Here is a 15,829-nt window from a genome sequence, read left to right as displayed (position 1 = left end):
AATCCTTGATGGTCTAATAACATGTTAGAGTGAAATCCCATGTTAACTCTGCTAAATACTTTGTTATTCTGGAACATTTCTCTTAATTATTAAACATAAAGCAATTTCATGGGGAAAGTGGATGTATAAGGAAAAATCCTTTGCTCAGGTGCACATTTCTTTCCTTGATCAGTGGCATTTCTCACTTGTTTAGAAGCAAAACCTGGTATCTTGTGGTAGTTGTATGGCTCAGGGAATCACTGCCTGCCTGAGCTTTAGACTTTTCAAATTGTGGTCAGAGGAAGTCCTGACTTGATCTGTTCTACATGTCCCAGCACAATGATAGTCTCTGCCAGTGCAGCAGCTTTTCTGTGGTTCTCCCTACATGATGAAAAGAGCATTAGATGTTGCACATATGAGATTGCTATCGCAGAGGAACGAAAGAAAGGCTTGTTTCTTCCTGTGTGTGGGCTGAGAAAACTCTCAGTCCTTCTTGGTCAAACAGGTCAAAGGCTGTCTTTTTCACTCTGCTTATGCACGCCATATGCTACAGCTGCATGAAATGACACATTTCAGGGTGGAGTCACAAAAAGAAGAGATTATAAGGTAAAATTCAAATACTTTATTGCTATAAATAGAAAAAAATATAATCTATTTCAAAGTGGTAGAAAATGCTGTCATTAAGTTGTAGTTATGCTGTCTAGAACAACTAAAACTTGTATATTTTCAAAGCCATTTTGGAATATCAACAATATATGTTGGAAAATGAATTGATTTGTAAAGCTTTAGGTGTAGCAAAGTTTCTGGGAAATTTGTTGTGCTTATCTTGGGATTATTAGGCAGATAAACAATTTTAAACATTTAAAAGCTTTAAGGTCATGAATATTAAAAGTGGGTGAACAGAAAGGTTAATATCAATCTTGGCTTTGTAAAGATGTTTTGCCTGATGCTTCATAAATAAGAAGTTTCTTTGAAAATGGTTTGCAGTTGTAGTCTATCACTTTATAGATGAGTGCAAAGAAATAAGGCTTGCCAATTAAATAAAACAAGTTTACTGATTTCAAACTTCAAAGGAATCAGACAGAAAAGATGATGCTCTTTTAAGAGATAATTTTTTAGCTCTTTATTCCTTCAAAACTCTGAGGTAAGGATACATTTAATTAGCAAAGTATCTATCTACTCTCTGAATTATCCCTGTATATTTGTACAGAAATCTGTATACAAAACCACATTTTGAGTTAAATCTAAATAAGAATGCAGCTGTATGTGGCTATGTGGCTATGTTCAACAAGTGCCAAAAGAATTATATCTTTCAGAAGATCATTCCTAAATCAATTTTCTCCTTCTCGTCACTTTTCATAGTAGAGTAACTCAGGTGAAATTCTGTAGCAAAAAATACTTGCAGATGAAGCAAAAAGAAATTGACTTTTCATCTGCAGAAGTTCTTTTCCATGTATCTAGAAACAAACTGTTGCTAACTATGTGTATTTTGTACCCATCCAGTAAGAGGCTAAAAAGATGGATCAGTTGTCATCGCAGACTATATATATGATAGATATGGCATTTTCATATTTCAGTATTTTCCCACCTCCAATTTAAGCTTTATAGTATGAATGCAGATAAAACTTGCACAATTTACAAACAGTATCTTCGTTATTACAAATGGCTGAATCTAGAGGCAAATAATTGAAAAAAAAAAAATCCTAGAATGCAGTTTAGTTAATCAAAATCTCATTCAAAATGATGTAAAATGCAGTTCTAACCCCAAGAGGCGTAGGTTATTTCTATCATATGTAGGATCACAACAGTTATAAGATTGTAAACTACACAGGGATAATATAATTTCAGTTGCAATTCAGTAGTGTCTCTTTAGGAATCTGCGATATTCCAGTTAACAATAAAGGAAGTAACAAAGAAAAATGTTTCGCTCCTCTTTTTCCTTTTCAGTTATCTTCAAAAGAGGAGCTTATGAGGATGCTTAACAGCTGCATAACCCAAACCCAACAGAACCACTCCTCCAATGACACAGTGATGAACTCCTCAGAGAAACTCCACACTCTTCTGATAGTCCTATACATCATCAACCTGGTTGGCGGCACCCTCGGGGTCATCATGATGTCCCAGCAGTTGTTTCAAAGGAGATCACAATCTGTGATGACCATTATGATCATCAGCCTCCTGGTGCTGCACAGCTTCATGCTCCTCAGCATACCCTTCCGCCTCAGCTACTACATTCTGGGGGAGTGGAAATTCGGGCGGTTCGCCTGCAGGCTGGCGAGCGCCATCATCTACCTGCACATGTACGCCACCTTTGCCTTTTACGTGGCCATCATCATAGCCCGCCTGCTCCACCTGGAGTTTCGGAAGTGCTGCACCGTGGCCTGGGTGGGGGCTGTCTGGCTGCTGGGAGCGCTGGTGGTCACACCCGTTCTCCTCTCCTACTATGGCACCTCGAGGACGTACCGCTCCTCCGAGTGCTTCCAGTTCCACAGGGACCTGCAGCAGGCTCACATGGTGATCGCCAACTACTGCCTGGTTGGGATTTTGGTGGTGGTGTGTGCTGCGCTCACCGGAATCCAGCTGGCTGTGATCTACAGAGTAGCCATGAAATACTGGCCTGACATTAACTCTCACGTGGAATTCAGGGCTCAGACAAAGAGTTTCTTCTTCATCTTGGTAACATTAGTCTGCTTTATGCCTCATCATGTATTCAGAGTATATTACATCCAAAACTATGACCTTGACAAAGACCATAAACTGCTCCTATACAATGAGGTATTTTTAGCTTTAACAACAATGTGCTGCCTGGATATGTTGTGTTTCATAGCAGGAATAGCCCACTGAACTGTGAGCTACCAAAAAGTCCAGCTGCAGTGTGTCAGTACTGGCTTTTGAGAGAAAACTGTGTTGGAATTTTCCTGAGCTAGGAAGACTGGTGAGTTTATGGCATGCCTCTATAGGTCCACAGCATTGTTTGGTTTTTGCAGGCCAGTAAGATTCCTCTTTCACAAGCTACTCTTTTTTATCTTCTCTCTAGAAGGCAGACACACTTGAGTCTTACTCTAGTTGTGACCTAAGAGTCATGCCCTGAAGCTTCATTAAGATTTTCCTTAGCTGTCCTTCTCTAGCAATTACACCTAGTACCCATTCCTTTGTAATTTTTTTCCTCAAAGTGTTTCAGTAACCACAATCCATTGTGGACAGTAAGTTCACTTCTCTGAAGGTCTAACTTCTTCTGGCAATTGTGATACAGAAGGGAAGAGCTGGAAAAAGAAATTCCTTTACAGCATATTTGTACTAGTGATTTTAGATAGCAAGGACATTAACTCTACTCAAATGAAAAGTATTCATAGAATCACAGAATGGGTTAGATTAGAAGAGACCACAGTGGGTCATCAGGTCCAACCTCCATTTGTATAATTTATATAAAATATATATTAAATTCAATTATGTGAAAGCTTTTCATTATCACAACTTCATCTTTATTTGTGTCATTCCAAATCCAGACGGAGCTCTGAATTGTGTTAATTAAATATTTAGAGTGAATGAGAGCAGACCAGGATTCAAAATTCTGCCTTATGTCACTCTCCCATCAGGACTGGATTTGTTATCTCTTAGGTCCATTGTATCCAAAGAAGTTGCTGTCCTTCCATAAGTGGATCTGGAATTTTGTTGAGGGGAAAGATCAGACCCTCTCCAGGACAAGGAAATACTTTATTAGCCTTCAAAAACCTTTGATGTCTGGTCACGTTCAGTTGACTGTTGATTTATTATCAGATGCCATATTTTTTCCATTTACACATATAACAAAAGAGAACCAGAATAAACTTACTGAACAGTGCTTAACCAGTTCTGCATAAGCTTGTGTGTGTATATACAAGCTTGTTCTGAAGTATATCTTTTCTCCATTAGATAGATTATATTCTGTGGGAATCACATCTGTTTTGGGAATCTCTGTTTTATCTTCATGATTTAAAAGTTATTTTTAATGATTCATTCTTCCTGCTCTGCTCAGTGCAGAAGGTCTCTAACCTCTCTGCTGAAGGCCCCACAGTCGTTTGCTGCATCCCAGCAGCTTGAGGCCAGATTTCTCACACCACAGACTCCTAAGACACACAAGGCTACACTTCCTCCTTCACAGCCCCATAAGTTCCCATAATTTTTAGTCTGGCAATCTTTGCTACAGAAAGTAGCAAAAAAGTAAATCCCTGGATTCAAATGGATTGAAGCTTGATTTGGGAGGATAATAAAGTACACTTATAAAGTAATGCTACTAACACCTCAGATTGATGACATTTCTTTGAATGAAAAAGCTTACAACTACTCTGTCAATTCTGAATAAACATTTTTGCCTTGACATTTCCATAGGAAAAAAAATTGTTGAAAACTCCTATGGTTTCAGGTTCCTCTCTGCCTCTTTAAAAAAATGTAAGGTGTCCAGAGCCCAGCAGCAAGTCCTGAAATCTGAAAATCCTGGTCTGACAGCTTCATCTGGAGTTACCTTGTCCACTCCTATTCAAAAACCAGTTTGATCAGCCCATGATTTTCAAAGGCAGCAGATAGAGCTAGAGTTTAGTATCACAGAGATGAAGTATAAAGGGAGAGATTCTAAAGCTGGGTCTACCAAAGCTTTTAGAAAAACTGGCAAAGTTGCAGGTGGTGCAACAAGTACACTGTTTTTCCCTCACTGTACTCCTGGGGCTAAATAAAAAATTTGTTCCTTGAAGAAATGTCCTATGTTGCTGCTTATTCCCACTAACCAATGTTTCCAAGGTAAAGATCACAGTCATCTGACCTTGCTTGTGAGTCTGCTGGTGATCTATCTGTCCACCATAATGGTGTGCAAGTATGGAGGAGAAAAAGGAAAATTACATGCATGTCCTCAGCCATTCAACCAATCATGTCTTAATGGCCTTGCCTGCGTATAGCCTGACATTTTTTACCTTGCTGCAATAACCGTGACCCATTGACTTGACTCCCTGGTGTGATGCTGAAGCTGTGCTGCCCATCACAGCTGTCTGGTCGACACTGGCTGCTGGCTGGCACTGGGCCTGCTCTGCTTGCCCTGCCTGGGTGCCATGGGGCCGCATGCACAAGCACCAGCTCTGGGTGGGAGGGAGTGAACTTGCACAGCACCAAGGCTTTCTCTCTTTCCCACTCTGCCTCACAGTGGGTAGGCTGTGGCAGAAAAGATTGGGAGAGCAGATGTGTAGGTCACACTATGGTCCTCCTAATTCAGAGGATAATGGATTAAGCATTGATCTCAGTGTTGTTACATCTAAGACTCACATTAAAGTGATAGAGAGATACTCTATTCAATACCTAGTCTCCTGCTGAGATATTTAAAAATGAGTTAAAGTAAAAAATGATCACTCTTCAGAAGGATGGTCTGAGAAATAAATTCTGAAAGGACAATGATATTGAGCTCAGATTGTAGGGTACTATTCCTTACTATGAATTATATAATGACATCCTCTGGAACACAGTTAAAAATGCTGATTTGAATGCCGTTTGCAGGACCCAAGTAACTGTGGAGATAATTATAGACACTAATAATTGCTTTCACATCAAAGGATCGTGTAAAATTGAAAGCCATTTAGTCACCCCATTAATTTTCAACGTTATCCAATGAAGACTGGGAAAATACTCAGACATTCTGGAGCAAAGAATATCAAACTGCTAAGAGTATCTTCCGTTGTTGTTCACTGCATGAAGTTCTGCATAAACAGAGCAGGCAAGAAGACCAAAACCAAAATCCCATTTGTATCCCTGACTTCCTAAGCTAGTTTGATGGAAAGCTATAGGTGGTTCTTACCACACAAATGAGTGTGCTCACTGCTGTCACAGCTATATGGCTGCTATAGGTGGCCTGTTCCCACCTAACTCGAGCATATCCTTCTCAACAGTGCGGGGTGACAGGGTGATATACAAGAGACATCTCTGGTTTTAATTAATACCCTACTTTTGATTCATCTGTTCCTTGTGCCTGCTCACAGAGAAAGGTCATATTGATGGCGTAGTCAGATTGACATGCCCCTCTCTGCAAACAAGCAGAAGGAACAGATGCATTAGGAGGAAACAAAGGCACACTCCCACTCCCTTTTTTTCCTTCTTCTTCTTCACTCAAGCAATGACACTCTTAACACCAATAGATACTGTCATAACTATCTGTCTCCTTTTTTTTTTTTATATGTCAACCCTAAACATAAAAACACACTACAGTCCTTGCCTTTTATGACATACATTCCAATTTGGAGCTTTGAGTGCCACCATGAGCCACAGAGCAGCTATCTGGCATACAGAGCAGAACTACATGTGGATTAAAATTATTATAGAAATTAAAAATTGCTTTATCCATAAGCACACGGGTGAAAATATTGCAGAAAAGCTACAGGAGGGCAGCACATGGTGCAATGATGCAACAGAGAATTAATACTAGACAAAGCTAAATCCAGATGAATTATGAAAAAAATAGCTTTAAAAAATATCAAAGCTACAAAAGACCATCAAAAAAAACCCTACAATTTCTTCATGCCTTCTTTACTACACTGTTTTCAGTTGTTTTCAGTTGTTTTCAGCTGTCAATGAGGAGCCACATGCTAAACCCATGATAAGGCAAGACCATGTGTTGTCACACAAAGTGGGTCACAGAAATTGTACAGAAACATCTTGTTCATCAGCCAATGATTTTCTGATTAGACTGACAATCAGAGGACAAGAGGCATTGCTCAGGAAGAGGATGATGATCTTGTACTTGATGAAAGAGTTGCAACTTCTGACTCTCTTGGGACTGAGATGGCATCCCTGCCTGCAGGAACACTCCTGCTTCAAGGAGATGCATAAAATAATTTATGGAAAACCACACAGGAGCACCAAGGTACATGTAGAAACACACGAGAAGATTTGCACACAGCAGAAGAGGGGAAATCTGGGATCCAGACGAAGTAATTTTCTTTCTGACAAGGAAAGATGTGATAGGGGCTCTCAGTGGTTCAGTGCTAGCAAAAGAGTAGTGCTGGCAACAGCTGTCTGCTTTTATGTCCTGGCAGGCAAGAACAGAGATGATGAATGTGTCAGAGGAAGGATGGCTGCAGGAGACAGACTAGAAGACATTGACTTGGATGATGATTCTTTTATTCATGAATTCTCACAAATATTTGGAAAGACTGATCTGTGCTTTCTATGACACTGCATACTGCTGAATAGAACACCTTTAAAGTTCTAAAACTCCATGGAAATAAATTGCATTAATCTACTGAGCAACAACAAACCAACCAAACAAACAAACAAACAAAAAACATTAAAAAAACCACCAAAAAAAAAAAAACCACTATGAAAAGGTAGAACTTTTCTATGATATTAAAATATAGCATGATATACATGCTACCTTATTTTCCTACTCTGATTGGCAGAAGTGTCAAACCCAGTGACATATCTTACACACTACAACAATTTATTCAAAGATGTGATAAAACAAACATATTTTTAAATAAATCCACTTCCTGTAGCAATTCTTCCTCTCTCAATTTCATATCCTCTATCTGTGGAAACCCCCTCTGAAATGTTGCAATATGGAAAGCAGCAGGTGAAAAGTCTTCCTGTTGGAAAAAAGCTGGAAGGAAAATTTTCACAAGCTCCACATTTTGTTTTTTCATTTGCACTATCATTCCAGCCCCCTTTCCAAAACTTAACCTAAGCAGGCGACTGCTTGTGTATCTTGGACAGAGTAAAAGAAGAAACAAATTCAGAAAGAGGATTTTCCACAATGAGCAGCACCAGGGTGACTCATGGACTCATCCCCTGCTCCTGGTGTCTCTCTCACTGTCCTTTGACTCTGCTGTGAAAGCACAAAATGTCAGGGCAGAGGCTGGTGTTGCCTTGTCCGATAAATGAGGCTGTGCAATAGAAGTCACCAGGAACTTCCCTGCTTTAGCTCTACTGCTACTTTCTACAGTCACACAAAAAACATTCCTATCTGTAAGAAGGCACTTTTCTTTCCCCTAGCCCATAGAACCTTTCAAAAGAGAAATAAATTTTCAGACAAATGGCACATGAAAACTGCCAGTCTTTTTCATCTCAAATTTCCCTCTTCCCCTGACATTTTAACTGCTAACTCCCTGAGAAGAGTAACATCCAGGGAAGTTACTACTGGATTAGTTAAAACCTTTTAAAATTTTAGGCTGATGAACAAAATGTATCTGTGCAACTTATGTTCCACTTTTTGCTTTATGACAGATGATCATATCTAATGACTTACTGAGTGTGTGTCTGGTTTAGCCCCAGCTGGCAATCAAGTGCCACACAGCTGCTTTACCACCTTCCTCCCTTTCTCTCCCCATGGGATCGGGAGGTGAATTAGAAAAAAGGCAAAATTTGTGGCTTGGGATAAACACAGTTTAATAATTAAAATATAATAAAATATAACAATGCTACTAATAATATATTATAAAAATTATAATTGTGATGAAAAGGAGAGAGAGAGCAAGGGGGGAAGAGAGATAAAACCCAAGAAAAACAAGCAATGCACAGCACAATTGCTCACCACCTGCCGATCAGTGCCCAGCCCGTCCCCCAGCAGCAATCAGAGGGCTTCCAGCCTGTCTCTCCAGTTTATGTACATACTGAGTAGGGCAGCCTATGCTGTGAAGTGTCCCTTCGGCCAGTTCAGGCCAGATGTCCTGGCCATGCTCCCTCACAGCTTCTTGTGCACCTGGCAGAGAATGAGACATTGAGAAGTCCTTGACTCAGGGTAAGGTTAAGCACTGCTCAGCAACACCCAAAACAGTGTGTTATCAACATTATTTTCATCTCAAATTCAAAACACAGCACTGCATTAGCTACTAAGAAGGAAATTAAATCTATCCCAGCTGAAAATATGGACTTAGCACCTGGTCCTTCCGAATACCTGAATGAAGAACCCTTTGTAAGTAGTTCTTACCCACTTTAAAGATGAGTGGTTTGGTATCATATGGCACATTGTTCATCCTCTCATTGTCTGTTTTCCTTTCCTTCTCATCTGTTTGGTGAAATGCTGTTTTTCTGTTTGTGGGTGGGAAAAACTAGCTTACTGAGCGCCAGAAAATTCAGTGTAGTTTTTCCTGGTTTCTAGACTAACTTGAGCAGGTCTGTTACTGATTATGCTAATGTTTGATTTATTTGATTTCTTGCCAGCTAAGTTCTGGCAGGAGGAACCTGGATAGTATAAAGTTTGAGAACCATTGCCTTAAAGCAAAGTTACAGTGTGATTACAATCACTTTTCAGATTTATACAGCTTTAAAGCTTATTTGGTTAACAAAAACATTTACTCAACCTGGTGTCTGCCCACAGACATATCATTTGCAGTTTAAGAAGGTTCCTACCATGCAACCATTTAAACTCAAAAGCTTTGTTCTAAGATCCATATTGTATACATGGAATGGACATAGCCCTCTGACTCACAAGACAATCTCTGTACCAAACCAGAGGCTCTTGGTTGAAATATCTGAACAGCCTTGATGGTGGATTACTCTGACAGCCCACTCTGCATAAATATGAGAATAGTATACAAAATAACAGCAGTATCTGCATGTGAAACATTAGAGCAAGATTAGAATCACATAGAGGAAGGAACTATTAGAAGTCTGCAAAACTGAGACAAAAAAAAACAACGAAATCTTAGGTTTTACAAAAGAGAAACAGCTCAATTGTAAAAGTTAGGCCATTAAAAGTCAAGAAAAAACAATGCAAGGGAGAATGGAAAAAGAAGGACTAGTTAAATTATTTAAATAATAAACTCATTGTTTATTATTTAAAATAACAAAGAAGTTAAAAGACAGCAAGAGAGAAATAAATAAAAATATTAAAAAATAAAAGAAGCACCTTAAAATGTGTCTCTGAAGTATTCTAACAAAATTCAAGGGACCAAAAATAGATAACAAATGCTATCTGACAAATAAAGGTGGCTGAAAGATGAAATGTGAGGGACATATTAAAGACAGTTTCAGGAGAGCCTTGGTAGAACAAAATAGAACAAAACCATGGGTTGCCCTTGCAGGAGTGGAATTGCCCTCTGAAATCACCTCTGAAATTAGAATATCTATATTATTAAGCATAAGGATAACAAATTCCGTTACTTTTCTTCTAGAATTTTTCTCCTACTAGCACTCACAGAGCTTGAAAAGAATTAAATTAAAAAGGAATGCTCTCCTCTCATTATCAGATGGAATAAAATCTTTTTAATCTGATCTTGTCCGATCAGGCAGAATAATAATCTAATAAGAAAGCAATACATCCTCTACACCTACTTCTGCAGTGGTGAGCCCCTCATGAAACAGCTCCTGGGAAAAAGCTGTCAGCTCACCTTTGTTCCTGCACACCCACACTGCATGAGCCAGCAGGGATCTGATCAAAGCATCCCAGGTTTTCTGCCAGCAGGTAACAGACACTGAACAGTCTCCATGTGCTGGCATTTCCCTGAGCAGTTGCCACCAGATAAGGCTACAGCTGAGGTGGCACGGAGGCACTTCCACCCCAGCAGCGTCTCTGTAATCCAGATATGGAGCATAGTCCTGTGCCTAGGATACCTCTGCCTCCAGGAAATTGTGGTGCCGGAACAACTTGAGGAGCCAGGGAGGAGTAAAGAGGTGGTCTAATTCAAGCATCTGATAGGTACTGGTTGTGCCAGTTATCAGGCTGTAAAGCCACAATCCTTGGACTTTAGAAACACTCTTCTGGCACACAGCTAGAGATTGGCTTGTTTTGCTGAATTTGTAAGTTAGAAGAGAGTCCACAGGGCTTCCCACCTATAACATCTACACACAGCTGCAATCCAGCAAGTTTTGGATCACTGGCTCTTCCTGTAAAACCAGAATAAAATATCCCCCATTCCTTCCTGCTAAGGGTAAGCCCCTGCCTTTGTTTTCTGGTGAGCAATATCCTTGCAGTAGGAGCATTTCACGAGGTGCTGCCAGCTGGCCAGTGGAACATAGCTGGGCACGTGTTCCTGGGAGGGAGGACAGTGGGAATATGGGTGTATAAGCAGCTAGCAGAACCAACAAAACACATTTTCAGAGTAATAAATGAAATGGATTCTAGCCAGTCAGAAAAATATGTGAATGCATATAAAAAATTATGGTAAGACTTTGAGAAGTTGAAATATACTCGTAATCCTGAGAAACCCTTTCTACAAAGACTTAGAAGAGGCACTGGCAAAATATCTCAAATAAACCTGATAATGATGCAGTTTGGAAATCATTAAACCACCACGTTAGCTGCTCTGGGGAATGCCTTCTGAAATCTGTATTAGCTTTCAGAGAAAAGAACTCATTAACCTGCAAATTGAAGTGTAAGTGTGCCACACCGCAATACCATGAGAACACCCTGCCACTCTGATTTATTGCTCTTAAAGGGGCTGTGCTACTACATGTCCTCAGATAAACCAATGGGCACCATGAAAATGCACAGAAAAATAATTTTCAGGACTCTTAAAGGAATTAACAGTGCAGACTTCTTTACTGGATTAATTTCACTTATCCCCATCCATCAGAGCTGTAAAGAACTCCTCTTCTCTTGCCAAACTCTCTTGCATTGTGTAACAGCATTACGAGAGTGGTTTGTTTCCAAATGATATTGAGGAAGACTAACTCTATTAGGTATGGATATGTGCAGTACTGCTATCACAGTGCTCTGCCTTGCACAGCTCCAGGCTGGCTCAGCATGAGCCAAAGTCCAAGCAGTTCTAGCTGCATGGTTGTTCTGTTCCGGCAATGGGAAGAAGGGACTAGGAATGCTCCATCCCCTATACTGATGTGCTTAGTTTTTCCTGTCTAATATTTAGACCTCCTCTTCCTGTCCATCAAAATGCCAGGACCCACCAGAGATTCTCTACATACGAAGGTGGTGTGTCTCAGAAATGATACATACATCTGGAAACAAGTAAGGCAGGAGATGTCAGTAAATTACTTGCCTGGTGCCTGTACTGAGTTTGGAGAAGCTTTACCCATGGTGTGTTAATACACCTACCACTCCCCACTGAATGTTCAGGGAAGGCAGACATTTTGCAAGACTGTTTTTCACTATGTCTAAAACACAGTTTTAGACATTGCAAGATGGGTGTATTGGACTTTGTGTCCTTTGCATCAGGAAGGAATGATCAGCAGGTCTGCATGGTAATAGTGCGGGTGCCAGCAGAGACTAAATGGCAGACTATTAACAGTACTTATATCTTTGAGATATTGACACAGTTTACTGGCAAGAACAAAATCCTAATTTTCATCACCAAAAAAAAAAAAAAAAAAGAATTATTTCATAACTTTCTAAGAGCTACAGAGAAATATTGACCACTCAGTTCTTGGTGGGAATTGAAATGCCAGAGTTTCACACAGTAGACACAGTAGCCTTGTCAGTATCTGACTTTAGCTTCATGTTTTTATATGGAGTAGCGTGCAGCTATGGACCTGCTTGTGGCAGTGATGGTTGACTGTTTTCTTATTACAGGGAAAGAAGTGACTGTGGTCAGGATGAATGGCACTGCTGCATCCCTGGCAGCATTTTTGGACATCCTAATGCAGTATAGATTATGTCACCAGACCAAATCAGCAACCAACTCCAAAAGCACATTCTGTAGGTGAACCTCTTGCTTTGGAGTGATATAATCTCCATGCGTCAAGCAAGAGGATTTGCATCAGACCCAGGTGACTGTACATTGAACCAACAGGCAGTGGTGACCACAAGATATGTCAGAATTTTCGAGGCTACTTGTTATGATATTGATACTCTGAGACTGGAAAAGGCAAGAGGTCATTACAGTTTGTCTAAGAAAAATGTGAGCAGTTTGGTAATATTGATGGAAATTAGAAATTCACAGCTATATCATAAAACATTTCATTTCTGTCAATATAAACTCTGCTGGAAGTAATGCAGAAGTGGTGCTAACAGTCTGATCCACTGATGATGATGAAAACTAGCACTAGTGATCCCACAGCACATTAATTTCACAGGTGAAGAAGTATCTGTTGCCCTGCAGCAAATCTGCAGCAGGGTGTGTGTAACGTTTCTGGATTAATCTGCAGTCCAGCATGCAGCTGCCTTTTTTTAAAGTACCTAACGACCCCTGTTTTTTAATTTAAAAGGTAACAAGCAGTGTAGCAACTGGGAACCTACCCACATAACTATTTATTTCTTTTGACTTGATTTCTGTTTTATTATGTAGTTTTTCCTGCAATGTCACAAAGAAAAAAAGTCTTCAGCTTTGTCATGCTAAGTGTCACACAAGTTTTATTTTGCAGAATGTTGTATGTGCATAGGCAACAGCTATGACAACATGGAAAGCACCACACTATGAAACTTTGAAACAATGCAATTATTAATTCAAGTCACTCAGACATGTTTTCCAACTACTGCTTTGCATGTTTGATACCATAATAATTTATGTTAGATGACTCAAAATGTGACACCATTAGAAGCCTTGTTGATGTAATTATTGTCAAACTTGTTTAACGGAACTGTGGAACTTGGTGATATCACGATATTATTTTGGTTTAGTGTCATGAAAGACTCAAGTGAGATGGCTCATCAGCATTGTCTTCCCTTTCAAGGGAAAGAGACAACCATGCTCTGTTGTATCTGCCCACTTGTCAGCTTCTCAGAAAGCTTTTACAAGCTTTCAAATCTGTTTCTCCCTCAGCCAAAGCCTAACCACCCAGTGACATTCTCAAAGTTGCCTGTATAGTTTCTATGTTTCCAACATTTTGGTTTTAAAGAGGGGCTGTCAGGTTCTTCACCATGAGCAGAGCTGGCCTCTAAGCAGATTACAGTTCATTACCCTTCACAGACACCACAAAAAAACCTCACCCACAACAGACAAGATCCCTCATACTAGTGGAGCTACTATAAACCAATTATGTCAATTAATCTACTAGTCAGAAAGTACACTGTGAAAAAGATCAGCAGAACACAACATTTAACAGAGTGTTTTTAAAAAAGATTAGAGAATTAAAAAAATATCTTTTTCCATTCAGCTGTAATGAATCACTCTTTGCTTGGTGTTATCTCTCCCTGTTTTTTCACTGTTTAAACTTCCCGTTCGTCACAAAGTCACTCACTGCTGCTGTGGCCACCCAAAAGATATCCGTGTAGTTTAAGCCAGTTATCTTGAAGAGATGGGTACTTTCAGCAGGGAGTCTAGCCCTCTTAAAATTAGGTGTTTCACATAAATAGGAGAATTAACCTCTGAACTCACCAATCTGTCATTACCACCACTGAGAGCATCCAGACATTTGCTTTATTCTGTTTTACTTTGGACCCCACCCAACCTTCAATCATTCTTGGCTTTAAACAACGAAACTCAGAGGCCACCCCTCTGATACTCCAAGATCAAACACTCAAAAGTGCTCACTGCCCTTCATTTGCACAAATTATTGTAAATTGCCTAATTGGTGTAATTTCCAGTGCTTTGCAATTTGCTACCCATGGCCTCATTATACTTTTTAATATTCTTTTAGAATTGTTTACAGTAAGAGAGCTACAGTGGACAGTGCAATCCTGATAAATCCCGAGGTCTTTGAAAGGAGCTATGCAGAATTCATAAATCAGATTATTCTTATAACACTGAAGCTGTTGAAGAGATAGCATTTGGTCTCAAGTTTGTCAATATTGATCACTAATCACAGCAATCAAGTTGCATAGCAGGATATGTTTGAAATCAGTCACTATATTTGAAAATAAAAGTACTCAGCAATACCAAGGAGATGAAAGTCTGAGATGAGTTGTAATTTAGTTGCTTAATTGAGATGCTTTTAGGATTTATTTTTTCCCTCCCCAGCTCTCCTGCTGAATGGTAAGTTAGTCAGCTAGAAAGCTACACAGTGAATTCTCATGTCTGCATCAGTCTTTCTGTCCTTTCTCACAGAAAGGTAGTCCTCCATTCATAGCTTTACATTAATAAGTGCTGTGTTTAGAGTAGTAATCTTGACTTTACATAATCCTCTCCTTTATATACTCCTGCTTTCAACTGGGAGCGAATGCTGATTTGATCATGCATAAGAGAAATACATAAATGTCAACCAGCTCGGCTGCCTTCCTCCTTTGCTTCTCAGTATTGTTGCAAGGGATGATGTTGAAGTGCATCAGTGCTGACACTTATCCTATTAAAGCTCGGGAAATGCACATAAATGCTACTGTAATATTATCATTCTTTGCATTTTTCTCTTCTGGCTGAACAGGCAGTATGATTGATGACAGAAAGCCTGGTTAAGCAGAATGAAGTTACTAGTAAAATAAGCATTTGAATGAGTCACAAAGAAATATTTAAAGGCAAGCCAGAACCTATAGTTAAACATGGGCTATAGATATATATATTTTTTTAAAGAAAACCCTTATTTCAGTTATAACTGAACTTTGACTCAAAACAACACTTCAGAAGACAAAACTACACATACATGAATCAAAACTATCTGGTTTGAAATCCAGTGAGGCAGTATGGATTCTAGAACCTGAAAGATATAAAAGGATGATAAAAATACAATCCAAACTCAAAAGATAAAGAGCACCAGAAAGTGAGAAAAGCAAAATTTGACATACACATAGACTGAATAAAAGGGAGAAAGGGAGAAACATTTCCTCCACAAAAACAAAGAGACTGCCACTCTGTGGCACCTTCTTTAACAGCATTTGTTAACAAGTTTCTTCTATGACAGTAAAAGGAAGGATGACAAATGTATGGGTTTACATGGTAGCCATACTTCATTATTTTATTTTGGTTTCATAGTTACTCTCAAAATCACTGCTTTATCATCTGAAAGATACATATATGTAGAGACAGATTCCCTTACGAAACAGAAAAAAAAATCTTCAAGCCTCACTGCTGAGACC

General features: G+C 39.4%; 1 protein-coding gene across 1 annotated transcript; it reads left to right on the top strand.

The window, feature by feature from the left end:
* Positions 1 to 473: 473 nt before the first annotated feature.
* Positions 474 to 2,930, top strand: LOC110483380 (putative G-protein coupled receptor 141). The gene is made up of 2 exons (XM_021553277.3): positions 474 to 585; positions 1,927 to 2,930. The coding sequence occupies exon 2, from the start codon at positions 1,948 to 1,950 to the stop codon at positions 2,821 to 2,823; it is 876 nt and encodes a 291-aa protein (XP_021408952.3). The 5' UTR covers positions 474 to 585; positions 1,927 to 1,947; the 3' UTR covers positions 2,824 to 2,930.
* The last annotated feature ends 12,899 nt before the right edge of the window (positions 2,931 to 15,829 follow it).

The sequence above is a fragment of the Lonchura striata genome, chromosome 1 (genome assembly GCF_046129695.1).
Source record: "Lonchura striata isolate bLonStr1 chromosome 1, bLonStr1.mat, whole genome shotgun sequence".
Lineage (NCBI taxonomy): Eukaryota > Metazoa > Chordata > Aves > Passeriformes > Estrildidae > Lonchura > Lonchura striata.
This window is presented reverse-complemented; position numbering and strand designations above follow the sequence as displayed.